Genomic DNA, 18390 nt, shown 5'->3' with positions numbered 1-18390 from the left:
ACTGAAACTATCGATTAAATTGTAAGAAAGTTTATTAGATGTGAAACCATTACAACAAGCTACTTAACCATACTTTATACAGAAATTAATATTGATTCCATAGTAGTAAATGTGACCCAATTTTACACATCAGACTTAGACAACAGATCACTGAATTTTATAATGGTATATTCACAATTTATTTTTCCATAAATACACATTGTAGTTACAAACACATTTGATTAGCACCATTACTATCTATTGTTTAGTTTCACAGGTACGGTAATAATATAATGACTGTAGCTACGTTTCCACATTACATATATATAAGGGACTATCGAGCAAAGAGTTATTGGTTTGTGTCCCGTTATCGAAGCATCGTATTTTGAAGCTATGGATGTGTTATAGGAGTAACAATTAAATTTCATTATTCGATTAGATAAATCCAAGAGTTTCCAGCGGTTGCTGGTTTTTGTTGTTGTTGTGTTTTTGAATCTAACAACTCAAAATTGAAAGCACAGATGTCTCTCGTGTAGTTTTCACATATATCCAAAAGAGACAAACAAAATGTATGTTTGTGTATTATTAGTAGTGCTAGTTGCCACCTGGCTATAGTTGGTAAGCCAATACTTAAACAATGATAATTTGTAGTACACGCTCTGCCAGATCGAGGTCAAAGTGAATATGATAATAACAAATTAAGTAATAGACGTATGAGACGTAGACGTAACAGTGACAAGAAATAAATATCAAAATATAAATAATAAAGTTATTACGGTTCGAGTTTGTTTTACTGCCATACAAATTTGACGTAAAACAGAACTAAAACGACAAATGCATTATTGGAGAAAGACCTCATAAAGAAACATAAGTCTTTTTAAGAATGAAAGTTTGAAATTGTGTTACAAAAGGTTGTGATATAGTTTATATCGTTCTACAAAGAATGATCAGATAGTGGAATACTTGGAAGTATTGAAAAAAGAAACGTGTAGCAACATTCAGTTTGTTACAATTGATGCGTTAGACCGTAAGTCAACAAGTTCAATTCAAGTGTCATGAAAGTCTCTGAGATAAAGAGAACGTTAATCTAAAATCATTTAGAAAAGCTTAAAGATAACCTGAACATTGTGTGGCCTTTCTTTATCAGAAGTGACGATACATTTCAAACATCAATAAAGATCTTTTTCCTATTCATCTATACACGTGCCGCTTCACTTATGGTCGAATAGCTCAACCATAGTTTCTTCACTAGCAAGAGAGAAACGAGAAATAAAATATTCGGGAGTTGCTCCAAAGAAACAAATAAGTAGTTTTTTATTACATTGTTAGTCCTTAACAAACAAATACATCTACTGGCATAGTTTCACCGTCGCCACAGAAACTTAACACCATAAGCACAATTGGTAAGTTATACTGGCAATGGTATGTTAATATTTTTCATCATCTACCTGCGATATAGTGACGAAAAATATTGGACAGTCAATGACAATGTAACACCTTATGTGATTGCTAAGAAAATCATCTTATTCTAATGCGCATGTGTAAAAAATCATGAACTGGTAAAACCGATTGTCTTGTTTCTTCATCTGCAGATATGCCAGCTATGCTGTCCAGTCCTGTCCAACACAAAACAATATCAACGGACAGATATGGCTCATTACGGAGATATTGCAGTGTTTATTAATTAAGGTTTTGTTATTGGTTAGACGTGGTTACAGTTGTGGCATGTTCCACACTCTTTCTGCCTGCGAATGTCAATGTATGTTCTTCTTAGAATGAGTATTTTATGAATAGGTTTTGATATAATGAATGATGACAATATGTTTACATTGTAACAACTATAACACATTTTGGTGACAATGCCCTCGGGCCTGGCATGGCCTAGATGTTAAGGCGTGCACTTCGTAATCTGAGGGTCGCCGGTTCGCGCCCAAGTCGCGCCAAAACATGCTCGCCCTCCCAGCCGTGGGGGCGTTATAATGTGAACGTCAATCCCACTTTTCGTTAGTAAAAGAGTAGCCTGAGAGTAGGCGGTGGGTGGTGATGACTAGCTGCCTTCCCTCTAGTCTGACACAGCTAAATTCGGGACGGCTAGCACAGATAGCCCTCGAATAGCTTTGTGCGAAATTCCAAGACAAAACAAGACTCGTTCTGGCTAATCTAAGTTCATTTGTATCGCGAACTAAAACTTCCCATTAACTAAGAATATAAGTTTAGATGATTTCGCAAGATTGAATTCCATGGTGAAAGTCATATAATGGTTGCAGGTTAAGATATATTACATGGATGTGAACTGATGAATCTCTTATTTATTGTTGCATGTTGTCTTCTGAGAAACAATACCATGACAGGGTGTTCTAAAAGAAGCCCTTACCACAAACAGTGGGATATGATGAAGACACTAAAAGCTGTTTTAATTCTGCTAGAAAACTGCCAGGTGCATAAAGTGTCAGCTGTGCACATGGGATTTGGAAATCGTAAAAAAAACAGGGTAATAAATGAATGAGACTTTCTGTTGTCTCATCAAACCGTAACTTTCCTGAATCAATACAAATAGGCTATGGAGGAATTATGGAGTTTATTGGTTAATGATAACAAGAAATATGACACTCACAGTCTGGCTGAAGATGGCGCTGATTTATTCAAAAATGGCTCCTGTTTAGTAGACTTGATCGATTATGATCAACGCATGCGTGATCAATAATAACTACCTGAGAAAATGAATTAGTCGCCTATTTAGCTAATGTTTCACTTAGGTAAAAAGTATATACTGAACATTTCTAGCGGATAACAACGAAAAATGTTTAGAAGTTAGTGTTAACCATTGTGAGCTGTAAAGTGCAATGGTAGAGTCATTGTGGATCATTATGAAGTGTAAATACCAGCAATGTACTTTTCAGACATGAAGTTATTGTTGAGTGAGTTGAGGTGTGAATGTCAGTTGATGAAACTGTTACAGATTGTTTGTTTCTTTTTTCTTATTCTTACCTTATATTTATTTTTCAATTCATTATTTTCTTCTTTACTTTGGAAATCAGTCACCTTCCCATAACTTCCTGCAGGCAGTGAAGGGTGATATGGATGTGGGACGTTGTGGGCTTCAGCACCCACATCTTGCTCTCCCAATTTCTATTTTCTATTTCTATATCTATTGCTATTCCTTTATTTTCTTTCTTTATGTGAGACTGGCTAATGGAGGTTAAGACGGTGTATCCCCACCATAGTGTGGGCCCTACCTCTTCAGTCACCTCCAAAACCTAGGGTACATTTTATATCCCACATCATAGCTTGTATCCTGGGATCTTTTCATTTAGTTCAGCGTTTTTTATTTTGTTTGTTATTTTTTAATTTTATTTTTGTTTTCGGCTTGTTTTTAGGCTAAAACAAACTAATATAATTAGTCAAAGATTTGGATTTGCTGTTTTCAATGCAATCATTCCTTGTAATTTTGTTTACTTAACTTTATCAATATTAATTTTCTCCACATTGCACCAAACTAGCGTTACTAGCAAATGATGGGAATCATGCAAAATAAATTGTTAAGGTATTCACAATGCTTTTCATAAAGAAGATATGATTACTAAAAATGTTCACATAATCAGGATAAAATATCGTTAACTTCACAAACATAAACATATATTAATAAATTAAAGTGTTTTAACTTATATATATATTGCCTTTTTTCTGTTTTTCGAGGTGATAAAACTGTCCATAATCCTTTGCTATATTTTTTTTTTATTTTGTCCCTCTGGTGGGACGGCTTCAATCTTACTGACTTTCAACGCTAAAATCCAGGGTTCAATTCCCGGTGGTAGATACAACAGATAGCCTAAATTGGCTTTGCTCTAAACATTACCAAGCAAACAAAACTTCCACACAAAGGTAAAACGTTATTTCTGTCAGAATACCGTAAATAATTTGATGATTTAATGTACACGTCACACTGTCAGTCAAGATAATATGATTATATAATGTTGAATATCATATCATTCTATTACATTACTGCAACCATGGGCATATTATTCTGAAATAAAGTTATATCTTCTTTTATCTTAGCAATCACATGAGACAGGTTAGGTCTCATAATGCTTTCGATTACATTTCTCTAATATAATTTAGAAATACCAGTAAAACCTTCTTATATTATTTCTTTCATTCGCACCTTGGGAATCTCTTACCAGAATTAATTTGTTCTAAGACGATTCTTAATGTAATACACCTATTTCATTGCAATGATAACTTGTGAAACTGCACGGTGAATTTCGAATTGGATAGAAATTCTTTAACATTATGGATTCGTGCCTACTGGTTGTGTGGAAATCCTAAAGGATAACATCTTAAGCCTTATAAATCTGTTCATAATCCAGTGTTGTAACCACATTCTACACTCCATCACCGAGCACTATGTATTAACTTCATTCTACACTCTCTTATCTAGTATTGTGTATTAACTTCATTCTACACTCTCTTATCTAGTATTGTGTACTGAGTTCATTCTACACTCTCTTATCTAGTATTGTGTACATTCTTTAGTACCATATATATCTCTTATATCTCTTGTATTGTGTATTAACTTCATGCTATACATCCCTTTACCTAGTATTGTGTATTAACTTCGTTCTACACATCACTTTACCTAGTATTGTGTATTAACTTCATTCTATACATCTCTATACCTAGTATTGTGTATTAACCTCGTTCTATACATCTCTTTACCTGGCATTGTGAATGAACTTCGTTCTATACATCTCTTTACCTTGTATTGTGTATTAACTTCATGCTATACATCTCTTTACCTATTATTGTGTATTAACTTCGTTCTATACATCACTTTACCTAGTATTGTGTATTAACTTCATTCTATACATCTCTTTACCTAGTATTGTGTATTAACTTTGTTCTATACATCTGTTTACCTTGTATTGTGCATTTGCTTGCTTGAAACAAGACGTTGTAGATATTGTCCAAGAATAATGAAGTCATGATGTGCACATGGTTTTTCAAACAATACGTTTTTAAAGGTCCTGTTACTTAGGACTTTCATGCTATGTTTTAAACAATATCACAAAGAATCGTGTATTTGTACTACTGAACAGTTCCCGGATGATAACACGTGAATATGTATAGGTAACATAGCTTAATCACAACATAACTCCCTATAGCGTAACTACATTTAACAGAATATTTACAATTCACATTAGATTTCACAAAACTTGAACTATAGATATATGGCTATAATTTAGAATAAAATGAAATATATTTTGTGATTGTAATTCTTAAACCAATTGATGAATCGTCTCTAGAAACAAACATCAATGATTTACTGTAACCAATGTAAATATTCAGTTAAGGTCTGCGAACATTTTATCATTTTGTTTCTCTTGCGTGTTACGAGAGGATATAAACTCAAGGAATATTGTACACTATGTTTAAACAGTTTCTGTCTACTTATTAGAGACCAATCGATCGATTTAGATATTACACATGGAACAGCGAAATGTCTAAACTGATATACGAGGTTCGATTCTCCGCATATAGCCCAACGTAGTTTTCTCTGAAAAATCAACATGAGTTACGGTTGAATGGTTTTTATAACTCTAATTATAATGAAACATTTTAAATCGAATATTCCACAACTGAAATAAAACGTATCTAAAATATATATTCACTAAATCTTGTTTATTGTTATATTTTATCTGTTTCAGCGACATCTCAGAAAGTGTCCTTAACAATTAGTGTTAAATTTCATAATTAAATCGATTGAGAATGTTAACAAATTAAACTTTACTGGATGTTCAAGATTTGTGCACTCGTACTACTGACTTTTATACCAGTTTTACCATCATGTATTTCATTTCTTCATCATGTGCCACTGTATCTGTCTCAAACTTTAAACAGTATATTTTATACCAGTTTTATCATCATGTATTTCATTTCTTCATCATGTGCCACTATATCTGTCTCAAACTTTAAACAATATATTTTATACCAGTTTTACCATCATGTATTTCATTTCTTCATCATGTGCCACTATATCTGTCTCAAACTTTAAAAAATATATTTTATACCAGTTTTACCATCATGTATTTCATTTCTTCATCATGTGCCACTATATCTGTCTCAAACTTTAAACAATATATTTTATACCAGTTTTACCATCATGTATTTCATTTCTTCATCATGTGCCACTATATCTGTCTCAAACTTTAAAAAATATATTTTATACCAGTTTTATCATCATGTATTTCATTTCTTCATCATGTGTCACTATACCTGTCTCAAACTTTAAAAAATATATTTTATACCAGTTTTATCATCATGTATTTCATTTCTTCATCATGTGTCACTATACCCGTCTCAATCTTTAAACAATATATTTTATACCAGTTTTATCATGTATTTCATTTCTTCATTATGTGTTACTATGCCTGTCTCAAACTTTAAACAATATATTTTATACCAGTTTTATCATCATGTATTTCATTTCTTCTTCATGTGTCACGAAACCTGTCTCAAACTTTAAACAGTATATTTTATACCAGTTTTACCATCATGTATTTCATTTCTACATCATGTGTCACTTCACCTCTTTCAAACTTTAAACAATATATTTTATACCAGTTTCATCATCATGTATTTCATTTCTTCATCATGTGTCACTCTACCTGTCTCAAACTTTAAACAGTATATTTTATACCAGTTTTATCATCATGTATTTCATTTCTTCATCATGTGTCACTATATCTTAATGATTATCTTTGCATCCAAACATCTTATATCTGTCAAGGTTTAGTGTATCTACTCTTTCTCTGTGTATCGTCTTCAAGATTTTTCCGTTAATTTCCATGTTCTGTATTTTGAAAAATAGTTTGTTTTTTTTTTCTGCCGGTAATATCAAATGGTGGCTAACAGTAACAACTTGTTTTACTAGGCATTAGAAACAAACATATTATTCCTTGTTTCATATATAATCTACATGATTGTTCTTTAATGTTATATGATTGTTTGTAATGTTCTCTTATTTTTAAAGCTATATTCGTAGAATTTCACCCCTCAGTAAAACTGCAGAATGTCTACGGACTTATAGCGCTAGAAACCGAATTTCGATATCCGTAGTGAACAGGTTGCAGAAAGCTTTATCTCAAACAAAGAAAGAAAGAAAGCTTAATTTTTCACCCATTATACGTCTTTCACTTACATCCAATATGTTCACTACATTATTGATATATGTGATTTTAAATTTACATCCAATGTATTCACTACGTTATTTATTTATAATATTTTAAACATACATTCAATGTATTCACTACGTTATTTATATATAATATTTTAAACTTACATCCAATATGTTCACAACGTTATTTATTTATAATATTTTAAACTTACATCCAATGTATTCACTACGTTATTTATATATAATATTTTGTACTTACATCCAACGAGTTCACTGAGGCTATTTATATATTATATTTTACACTTTTATGTTCCTTGCGTCCAATGTGTTCTCTAAGGCTGTTTATTTATATTATTTTGGACTTACATCCAATGAGTTCACTAATGCTATTTATATATTATATTTTACACTAATATCAAATATGTTCACTAGGGCTATTTATTTATATTATTTTAGACTTACATCCAATGTGTTCACTAAGGCTATTTATTTATATTATTTTAGACTTACATCCAATGTTCACTAATGTTTTATATATTATATTTTACACTAAGGCTATGTTCACTTTATTTATATTATTTTAGACTTACATCCAATGTGTTCACAATTTATTTATATTATTTTAGACTTACATCCAATGTGTTCACTAAGGCTATTTATTTATGTTATTTTAAACTTACATCCAATGTATTCACTACGTTATTTATGTATAATATTTTGGACTTACATCCAACGAGTTCACTAAGGCTATTTATATATAATATTTTACACTAACATCCAATATGTTCACTTGGGCTATTTATTTATATTATTTTAGACTTACATCCATACCAGCATCGTGTAGCATTGCACGAAATTCCAAACAAACCAAAAGTCCTTAGATGGCCATTTTTTGATAAATCCTATAATATATCGTAACATTTCAAAACAAAACATTAAACTTTCTATCCTTTCGTAGTAGTATAACAAGAGGTGAACATTGCTTAAAATTCTTGTTGGTTTTCTATAGATAGAAATAACAGTTCTTGTTTTGCTTTAGCTATAAACATGTCTAAATATAGCGACAAGGTACTGGTTCACTTTTAAAGTTAATATAATACTATGCTTTACTGATCTGTTGAAAAGACATAAAAATTATTTCTGAATTCCAGTTGAATAAAATACATGAACGTGTCCAAACTTGTTTCACATAAACATCTAGTTACATAGTAGAGACTTTAACTTCAGCCCCTCACTCGCTAGTACAACGGTAAGTCTACGGATTTACAACGCTTAAATCAGGAGTTCAATTCCTCTCAGATGGCTTAATAGATATCTCGATGTGACTTTCTTAAAAGAAAACAGATATCCCGATGTGACTTTCTTAAAAGAAAACAGATATCCCGATGTGGCTTTGTTAAAACAAAACAGATATCCTGATGTGACTTTGTTAAAAGAAAACAGATATCCCGATGTGGCTTTGTTAAAACAAAATAGATATCCTAATGTGACTTTGTTAAAACAAAACAGGTATCTCGATGTGGCTTTGTTAAAACAAAACAGATATCCCGATGTGACTTTGTTAAAACAAAACAGATATCCTGATGTGACTTTGTTAAAAGAAAACAGATATCCCGATGTGACTTTGTTAAAACAAAACAGGTATCCTGATGTGGCTTTGTTAAAACAAAACAGGTATCTCGATGTGGCTTTGTTAAAACAAAACAGATATCCCGATGTGACTTTGTTAAAACAAAACAGATATCCTGATGTGACTTTGTTAAAAGAAAACAGATATCCCGATGTGGCTTTGTTAAAACAAAACAGATATCCTGATGTGACTTTGTTAAAACAAAACAGATATCCCGATGTGACTTTGTTAAAACAAAACAGATATCCTGATGTGGCTTTGTTAAAACAAAACAGGTATCCTGATGTGACTCTGTTAAAACAAAACAGATATCCCGATGTGACTTTGTTAAAACAAAACAGATATCCCAATGTGACTTTGTTAAAACAAAACAGATATCCCGATGTGGCTTTGTTAAAACAAAACAGATATCCTGATGTGGCTTTGTTAAAACAAAACAGGTATCCTGATGTGGCTTTGTTAAAACAAAACAGATATCCTGATGTGACTTTGTTAAAACAAAACAGATATCCTGATGTGACTTTGTTAAAAGAAAACTGATATCCCGATGTGGCTTTGTTAAAACAAAATAGATATCCTGATGTGACTTTGTTAAAACAAAACAGGTATCTCGATGTGGCTTTGTTAAAACAAAACAGATATCCGGATGTGACTTTGTTAAAACAAAACAGATATCCTGATGTGACTTTGTTAAAAGAAAACAGATATCCCGATGTGACTTTGTTAAAACAAAACAGGTATCCTGATGTGGCTTTGTTAAAACAAAACAGGTATCTCGATGTGGCTTTGTTAAAACAAAACAGATATCCCGATGTGACTTTGTTAAAACAAAACAGATATCCTGATGTGACTTTGTTAAAAGAAAACAGATATCCCGATGTGGCTTTGTTAAAACAAAACAGATATCCCGATGTGGCTTTGTTAAAACAAAACAGATATCCCGATGTGACTTTGTTAAAACAAAACAGATATCCCGATGTGACTTTGTTAAAACAAAACAGATATCCCGATGTGGCTTTGTTAAAACAAAACAGGTATCCCGATGTGACTTTATTAAAACAAAACAGATATCCCGATGTGACTTTGTTAAAACAAAACAGATATCCCAATGTGACTTTGTTAAAACAAAACAGATATCCCGATGTGGCTTTGTTAAAACAAAACAGGTATCCTGATGTGATTCTCTTAAAACAAAACAAATATCCCGATGTGGCTTTGTTAAAAGAAAACAGATATCCAGATGTGGCTTTGTTAAAACAAAACAAATATCCTGATGTGACTCTGTTAAAAGAAAACTGATATCCCGATGTGGCTTTGTTAAAACAAAATAGATATCCTAATGTGACTTTGTTAAAACAAAACAGGTATCTCGATGTGGCTTTGTTAAAACAAAACAGATATCCGGATGTGACTTTGTTAAAACAAAACAGATATCCTGATGTGACTTTGTTAAAAGAAAACAGATATCCCGATGTGACTTTGTTAAAACAAAACAGGTATCCTGATGTGGCTTTGTTAAAACAAAACAGGTATCTCGATGTGGCTTTGTTAAAACAAAACAGATATCCCGATGTGACTTTGTTAAAACAAAACAGATATCCTGATGTGACTTTGTTAAAACAAAACAGATATCCTGATGTGGCTTTGTTAAAACAAAACAGATATCCCGATGTGGCTTTGTTAAAACAAAACAGATATCCCGATGTGACTTTGTTAAAACAAAACAGATATCCCGATGTGGCTTTGTTAAAACAAAACAGGTATCCTGATGTGACTTTGTTAAAACAAAACAGATATCCCGATGTGACTTTGTTAAAACAAAACAGATATCCCAATGTGACTTTGTTAAAACAAAACAGATATCCCGATGTGGCTTTGTTAAAACAAAACACACACACTTTAACTTCACATTATTACTTAGTCTTGACTTTATTGTAATTTGTTCTTTTGTATTCTGCCTCCATTTTATCAGTTTCAATAACTAATTATTTTCATCCGTTACTTTTAAAAAAATATGTTCATAACTTCTTCTTGTAGCCGTGGCTACACTAAGTGTGACAGTCATATACATCAACAGATCACTCAAGAGTAGCCAAAGAGTTGACGACGAGTTCTGTTAGCTTACTGCCTTTTTAATGTTCTTTAATGTTCTGAGCGAAATGAACTTTCTGAAAAGACAAGGGTTGTAATAAACAATGATTTTGTTTTTCATTGAGGTTCAACTTTATTTATAATTTATCAATAGTATATATGTATGTAAAACATTTAATAGATTCTGATATGTTTCCCACCGTCAGCCTTAGTTGTTATGTTATCACACTTGTTTACTTCACATATTGTTCATGTTTTGTATTGTTTCTTTGTGTACTTCCTCAAGTTATTATGAATGAATTATTCTAAAAATAACACGTATTTTGTATAGACACATGTACTTACCACATTTAACCATCAATATTAGTTAATCCATCATATATCAGTATAATAGAGTTTGAGTAAAATGGTTGAGATACTTTTTAACTTACGGACGATCACAACATGTACGGTGTGAAGGTCTGTTAACTGTGTTAATATTTGGTGACATAACGGAAAGACAAATACTCTAAATTAATTTACTGAATTCATGCTATCGTAACTTAAAAAATTCTAGCTTTTATCGGTCCGTGTTATTGGAGAAGATATGTGTGAACTTGCACAATTCTGGATACGGAAAACACCAGCTTACGATATTATAAGTGGCAGACACTGTTCGGGTGTCAAAAGCACAAAAACTATTATTGTCACAAATGAGGCCGGACTTCCCTTTTATGTTGTCGTTCTTTCGTGTTTCATCCCTCTGGAAAATGACCAAAATGGACATCAAAAACGAGATCTATATGCAATAGCCTGCGATTTTATCGTCTGGCGAGCCTAGATCATAAACCCGGAAAGCAGCTAGTTGGCTCGGAACACGAACTGAAGCTACTCACAATCCAAATGTACCAGCAGAAGCTAATACCATCAACCGACAAACCGAATTCACTCTACTATGAAACCATGAATCCCGTGTCATAATATTTCTCTGTTGTTTGTGTTTAAATAATTCTTGTTTATATTGTTCAGTTGGTGATGAAATTACTCGGCGAATTTTTGCTTTGCAAGTCGAACAAAATGTGTAATTAAACAACGTAACATATGAAATGTTCCTGTCAGCTCTAGTCATTCTATTTTAGTTTACAATTTTAGATAAAATCTATGTATATATTGTATTTCTACTGTAAAAACTCAAATAAAAAATAAAATGTTTACAGTGTTTTACGTCTATTTTTATCGGAAATGTTGAGTTGTTTTAATAGCTGAACTTAGTTTAACTGACACATAAGGTCAGTCGAACTAAATCTAAGAATACGTAATGCGTATATAAAAATAAAACAATAAAAGTTCTTTTTCTTTGTCCCTAAAATTAGTTTTTTTTTCAACATCAAACATATAATTCTGGAACATCTTTGTTTTTAAGTTTTCAGAAAAAAACCTAGTGAGTAACACAGTATAACATATTTTTAATATCTGTTTTATCAGATATTATGTTAACGTAAATAAACTTCTTCAAACAACGTGATTTATTGAACCTAACGGCCCGGCATGGTCAAACGTGTTAAAGCGTTCGACTCGTAGTCCGAGGGTCGCGGGCTCGAATCCCGGTCTCATCAAACGTGCTCGCCCTTTCAGCCGTGGGGTCGTTATAATGTGACGGTCAATACCACTATTCGTTGGTAAAAAGTATCCTAAGAGTTGGAGGTGGGTGGTGATTACTAGCTGCCTTCCCTCTAGTCTTACACTGCTAAATTAGGGACGGCTAGCGCAGATAGCCCTCGAGTAGCTCTGTGCGAAATTCAAAAACAACAAAAAAACAATTGAACTTAACATTACCTTCACCAGTCTTTAGAAGAATTCTGTAACTTCTGAGTCATTACACTTAAAAGCAAGTCGAAAAACTGTTGATCAAACAACAACTTGAAACATTGTTTACTTTAGAATTAAATCTGGTAACTTCGGTCATTAGGTTCATAAAACCAACATTACATGTAAACAATCAGGCATGTGTCTAAGCTTCTGAGAAATGTACAGTCAAAGGAAATCTTTGTGGCTGACGTTTGTACTTGTGAAACAGAAAAGCATGGAAGCTGTAAGTTTTTATGTTTGTGCATAGCACGTGTAATTGTTTAAATGTCTGTTAAAATTAACTTACTTTCCTTCCAACACTGATAGCATTAAAATATTAATATTCTTAGGTTTTCATATTTAGATAAAAATACATATCTAACTGAACTTTTGTATCATGCATTTATTCATATTTTTTTACTTTATGATATTCTGTATCCTAACACGATAAAAAAAGACAATTTTTTTCAAACTAGATAGGATGGAAACTTTTAATCTAATTAAGAAAGATGTATCATTTGTAACAACAAATAAAAACTAGTTTATCATTTATTGTAAGAAAAGAGCGATTTTAGTGTTAATTATTAACAGTAAGAAACGAAAGGATAAGAAGCCCATTCCCTTTTAGTCCTTCATATTTTGTTCCTGTAATCTGCCTTCAGTGATTCAATCGTATAAAAGGGATCAGGCTTTTATCCATTTTCTTTAGTGTCTCACTCATTGTTTTTCTGGTCTGTCTTCAGTAGTCCTATATGTCTGTGGACTCAAACCGATAATAAAACGGTTTCGTAATGACAAGAAACCCACTTGCAGTTAAAATATACGAAAGTCTAAACGTTCTTCACCGCTTTATTTTGGTAAAAGTGTTATCACCATACCAGCCGTCCTAAAACTGGTTTTCGATACCCGTGATGGGCAGAGCATAAGCAAACAGTAATCTTATCATGTAAAAGTAATATGTTGTGAAACATTTCAATACACATCCTGAAGAAAATGACGTTAGATAAGTAAATATTTATTTTTTCTTACCGAATACATTCAAAGTAAACTTTTAGATTTTCTTTTATCCTTCTTTGAGGTTAATTAAGCAGAAATCACAAACTCAGAGTTAATGTTTTCAGAATCTAAATGTAAATAATAACACATGATATTGTTTATTCTCTAAGTGTTGGGATGTAAGCGTCTTTTCTAATCTAGCAATGTGTGAATTCAATGAAACACACTCTTCGTAAAAGATGTAATATTAAAAGTACGTTAGGCCTAACACAACGGCTCACGACCAATATATTTAATTAAATTCATGTTTTGCTGGCTTAGAAAAAGCGTTCAAAATTAAGCTGTCCTATATAGATAATATAATAAATATAAAATTAGATAATTATGCTGTCCTTATAACTGACTTAGAATTAAATAATTAAAATCTCCAAAGTTGTTGAAATACAACGAGGTTAGTTAATCAGTGATGTCGAGAAACCCACTTGTTGAGAAATTTATATGCACAAACGGCTCGTTTAGGTTGAGAAAATATTTTACATAGAAGAGCGAACAACGTTTCGACCTTCTTCGGTCATCGTCAGGTTCGCTCTGCTATGTAAAATATTTTCTCAACCCAAACAAGAGGTTAGTTAATCATATTTCTTGATTAAATTATCTACAACGTTGTTTAAAAACATTTATGTAAATTATTTCACGAATAAATAATCTTTTCAAAGTGTATCTTTATTGAAAGGTTTTAAATAATTCGTGTTTACTTTAAAATCTAATAAAAAACACCTTAAGTGGGAAAAAAGTGTGGCTAAAAATGGATTGAGCGTGCGAATTAAAGATATCAAATCAAATTTGGAGGCCAAACTTGTAGCTACATTTATGCCTTTGGTAATAATTTTACAGCTGGTATTCATTCATTAGTCAGTTTGGCCGCGTGTTATATTTTATGTATTTTGTTTTACTCACCATCACGCCCAAAGCTGAACGAAAATCGCAGAATGGCTGACTAATGAATGTATATTGGCTGTAAAATTGTTACTAATGTTTATTACAAGTTAATCCGCCATTGGTGACTCATTAGTTACTGACTGTAACATGCACTTGCATGGGACTTGTGGGACAGTTTAGTGTCAACTTGAATGTCTGGTCAGTTAACTATTTATTGCACAATAAAACTTCTAGATAATTATTTGCTATGCTATTATGCATGAAACCTACTTAACTACTTGTAAGTGTTCAAGAAATGTAACACTTTCCTTTACCTCAGAGCAAAATATAACCCTGGAATTAATAAAGTTGATAACCATAAACCAAAACTTGTTCTTGTTAATAAAGTACCAAAACAGATGTGGAGAAACTGTAAGAGGCTTATAAATAATAGAAAAGCATTAGTATCAAAGTTGAATGTAGCTACCAAATGCTGGGTTTCACAACTTTACAGTGTGATGAAGTTTGCAAGGAAGGGAGTTTAAAAGAAGGAAAATCTCAGGTTTCAGACAATATATTTATGATTTTGTAAACTTCAAAAAATTGAGAATCTTAGGAATCTATAGATTTATTACTCAGTTTTATACACTGAATAACTGTATACACATATGCTGAAAACACTGCACAACAAAGTGTTTGCTTCTTGAACACTGTTGGGTGTTCCTTGTAGATTTTGGATGCTGATCACAAAATCACATCCAAATTTGCCCATCATGTACTGTTTCATCAAAATCTTCAATTTCACCAGAACATTGCTACAATGGAAAAACGATATCAGGGCAAGTGGAATCTGTCAATGCTTGCTGACTAGTGTTGAATACTCCAACGTGATGCACCAGACATTGAATACAAACAAAAATCAGGAGCAAAACACTTTTAATTATGTTGAACTTAATAGCGTATTAGAAACATAAATGCAGTTAAATACGTTATTGCCAGTAAACTGTCTATTTCTCAGAGTTCCTACGTGATGTAGCAAAACCAAAACTATATTTGTGCATTCCCACCAGGTACCTGTCACAATCAGCAAAAACTTTTCAGGAAGCAAAACTTTTCAAAAGTTGTGCAGTGAAATTTAATAGTCTATACCTAACTGTATTCACATATGCTGAAAATTTAATAGTCTACCATCTTGATGTTATTACAATGGAATAAAAATCAAATTATGGGCAAAAGTTTCAGTTTTTTGCTTACTCTTATCTGAAACAAATGGTTGTAAAAGATCAAAAGAACTTTTAATATCTCATCATATAAGATATTTTGGAGGAAAGTTTAAGGGGATATATTAAGTTTTTCAAAGCTTAATGTTATTTACCTCTTTCAGTTAACAGTTATTCTATTATTTTGACAGGTGACTTTTTCTCAAGTCCATTATCTGATTTTAGATGAAGTTGACAGAATGTTAGACATGGGTTTTGTGCCTGCTGTGAAAAAAAAATGGTGGACGATCCTTCCATGACAGTAAAATTGAAGCATCAGACTCTCATATTTAATACTACATTTTCTGAAGAAATATAGCGACAAGCAGCGGAGTTTCGTAAGCCAGATTATTTAATTTTAGCAGTTGGTGTTGTTGGCTCTGCTAATATGGATGTCAAACAGAATTTCTACCAAGTCCAGCAATATGAGAAGAGGCAGAAACTCATAGAAATATTAAACAATTCAGGTATTAGGAAAATTAGAAAATTAGGTATTAGCAATAACTTGTTATTGCTCAAATTGCTTTGAATTAATTTTTTAATATTGGAAATTATTGCAGTTTGCTACAAATGCAACAAAGAGAGACACATGAGTAGAGATTATCCAAAAGTAGTGGATCAAGACTGAATGAAGAAAAGGTAAATATAATGTTTTGAGAATTAACATTTTTCTAAAATAGAGGGATTAGTCAATGGAAAGTTGCCCATGATACATACAAATGAGTGTTACTGTGACAGATTTTGTTAGAGTTGGTAATTCTCTCTTGAAATCAAATGATTGCTTGTGCTTACTGTTTAACAATGTAAAACAAAAAAGTGAAAAGGAATTTAAATATAAAAAATGTTTGCCTCTATATCTATTGGAAAAATACTTGGTCCAAAGGGAAAATTGGCCAAAGGTTACAGGTATTAAATAATATTCATGTGAGAGAACCAGAATAAAATATAGGTTTGCAGATGTTAACTTTAACTTCTTGCACACAGATAAATGGATGAAGCTGTGATGTAAGACAGCTAACAGAAGATTAACAACAAGCAACAGATAAAATGTTTCTACTGTTGATTTTAGACTTTTTGATAAATTCTCCTAGGTGTTTATTGGTATGCTGAAAATCAGAATGCTCAGAGAGACCTATTTATACAGACAAACCAAAATCTAGATGAAGTTCCAACATAAGTTATTAGACCAGGTTACCAAAAGATTGGCATTCATATGGACAATATGGCTTTGGAGATGATGGAATTTGTGTGCTTCCAGGGTCGAGCTGATTCTCACCTAAAAATCTTGTTTGGAGGAACTGTAATGGAGTATAACAACACTTGGAGGATGATGCATCCTCCATGCTCAGTATCTACATTCAAGCACTTGTACTCAAAATTACTACATTCTTTTCCTCTGAACCAAACAGTTAACTCTTCAGTTTTGTTGTATTGTGATGTACATTTAGTTGAAATATCTTTCGGTATGATTGCTTATGTGTTTTACAACTTACTCTCTATATCTCTTCTGTAATCAAGATGAACTTTTGTGGGTACAAGTTTAAATTTTAAACATGTTAGTTTTGTGTTTCAACAGCTGAAATTATTTTGAAATGGTTAAATACCTACCCCCTCCACTCTCTCTGTCTCGGTATATGTTTTACCCTGGAGGGTCAGGTTCTACTTGACCACTTCCTCCTCCCTGTATTTATATTGGTCTTACAGTAATATAATTTAGACTGAAAATTATTTTGGTCCTTTTCAGGGCAATTTCCATGTATTTTGGTACATTTATAGTTGTTATTTTGCCATAACAGCATAATGTCAAGTTTGTTGGTGGCACTTTATTTATTTTTTTTAATTTTATTTTTTATTGTTATTATTTTTTATTAATTTATGCTATTTTTACTTATTTATTTTCATTTTTATGTTTAAAATATAAATTGACTGGGGAGAGATGTTTAGGACCAGCTTCATCACGTATGAGGTACCTATCTAGTTTGCATAGTAATTCATTTTTCATCCAGTTTTTATGAAAGTACGTTATTGTACCATGTAGGAGTCTATCTAGTATGGTTGGTGTGTTTGAGTATTTATGTATGAATTTTGATGATGTTGTTCTTGGAACTCTATCTATATGCTGTTGTAAGAAGTGTGTTTTGGATTGTTTGTAGTTTGGTTTTCATTATTTTATTGCTTACAGTTATCCATGCTGGAGCTGCACAATCTATTACTGGTCTAATATATGTTTTATAGATTTTTAGTATGTTATCTGTAGATGCTCCACTGTTTTTACCAGTTAGACTTCCAGCATAGTTAGTTCTTCACCAGACTTTATTCTTAATTTCGTTAACATGATTGATCCAAGTTAATTTAGAATCGTAAGTTAGACCTATAATTTTGCCGTTGAGGCAGTCTGAAGTAGTGTGCCATTCATATATAATTCTGGCAGTTGTTTTTTGTTTTGTCAATTTCGTAAAGACTACGAGTTGTGTTTTGCTGTGTTCATTTTATTTTTGACAGTATTCGCTTATTCT

General features: G+C 32.1%; 1 protein-coding gene and 1 long non-coding RNA gene across 2 annotated transcripts in view; one reads left to right on the top strand and one right to left on the bottom strand.

The window, feature by feature from the left end:
* Nucleotides 1-5299: 5299 nt before the first annotated feature.
* LOC143242211 (uncharacterized) overlaps nt 5300-18390 on the bottom strand; it is a 558288-nt gene continuing 545197 nt past the window's right edge. The window contains exon 2 of the mRNA XM_076485581.1: nt 5300-5533. Coding sequence (XP_076341696.1) covers nt 5300-5533 — 234 coding nt within the window. The remainder of the gene's footprint in view (nt 5534-18390) is intronic.
* Nucleotides 12812-16483, top strand: LOC143242529 (uncharacterized). The gene is made up of 3 exons (XR_013022862.1): nt 12812-12945; nt 16027-16341; nt 16435-16483. It is a non-coding gene; the product is annotated as an uncharacterized LOC143242529 (long non-coding RNA).

Source organism: Tachypleus tridentatus, unplaced genomic scaffold (assembly GCF_004210375.1).
Source record: "Tachypleus tridentatus isolate NWPU-2018 unplaced genomic scaffold, ASM421037v1 Hic_cluster_2, whole genome shotgun sequence".
Lineage (NCBI taxonomy): Eukaryota > Metazoa > Arthropoda > Merostomata > Xiphosura > Limulidae > Tachypleus > Tachypleus tridentatus.
This window is presented reverse-complemented; position numbering and strand designations above follow the sequence as displayed.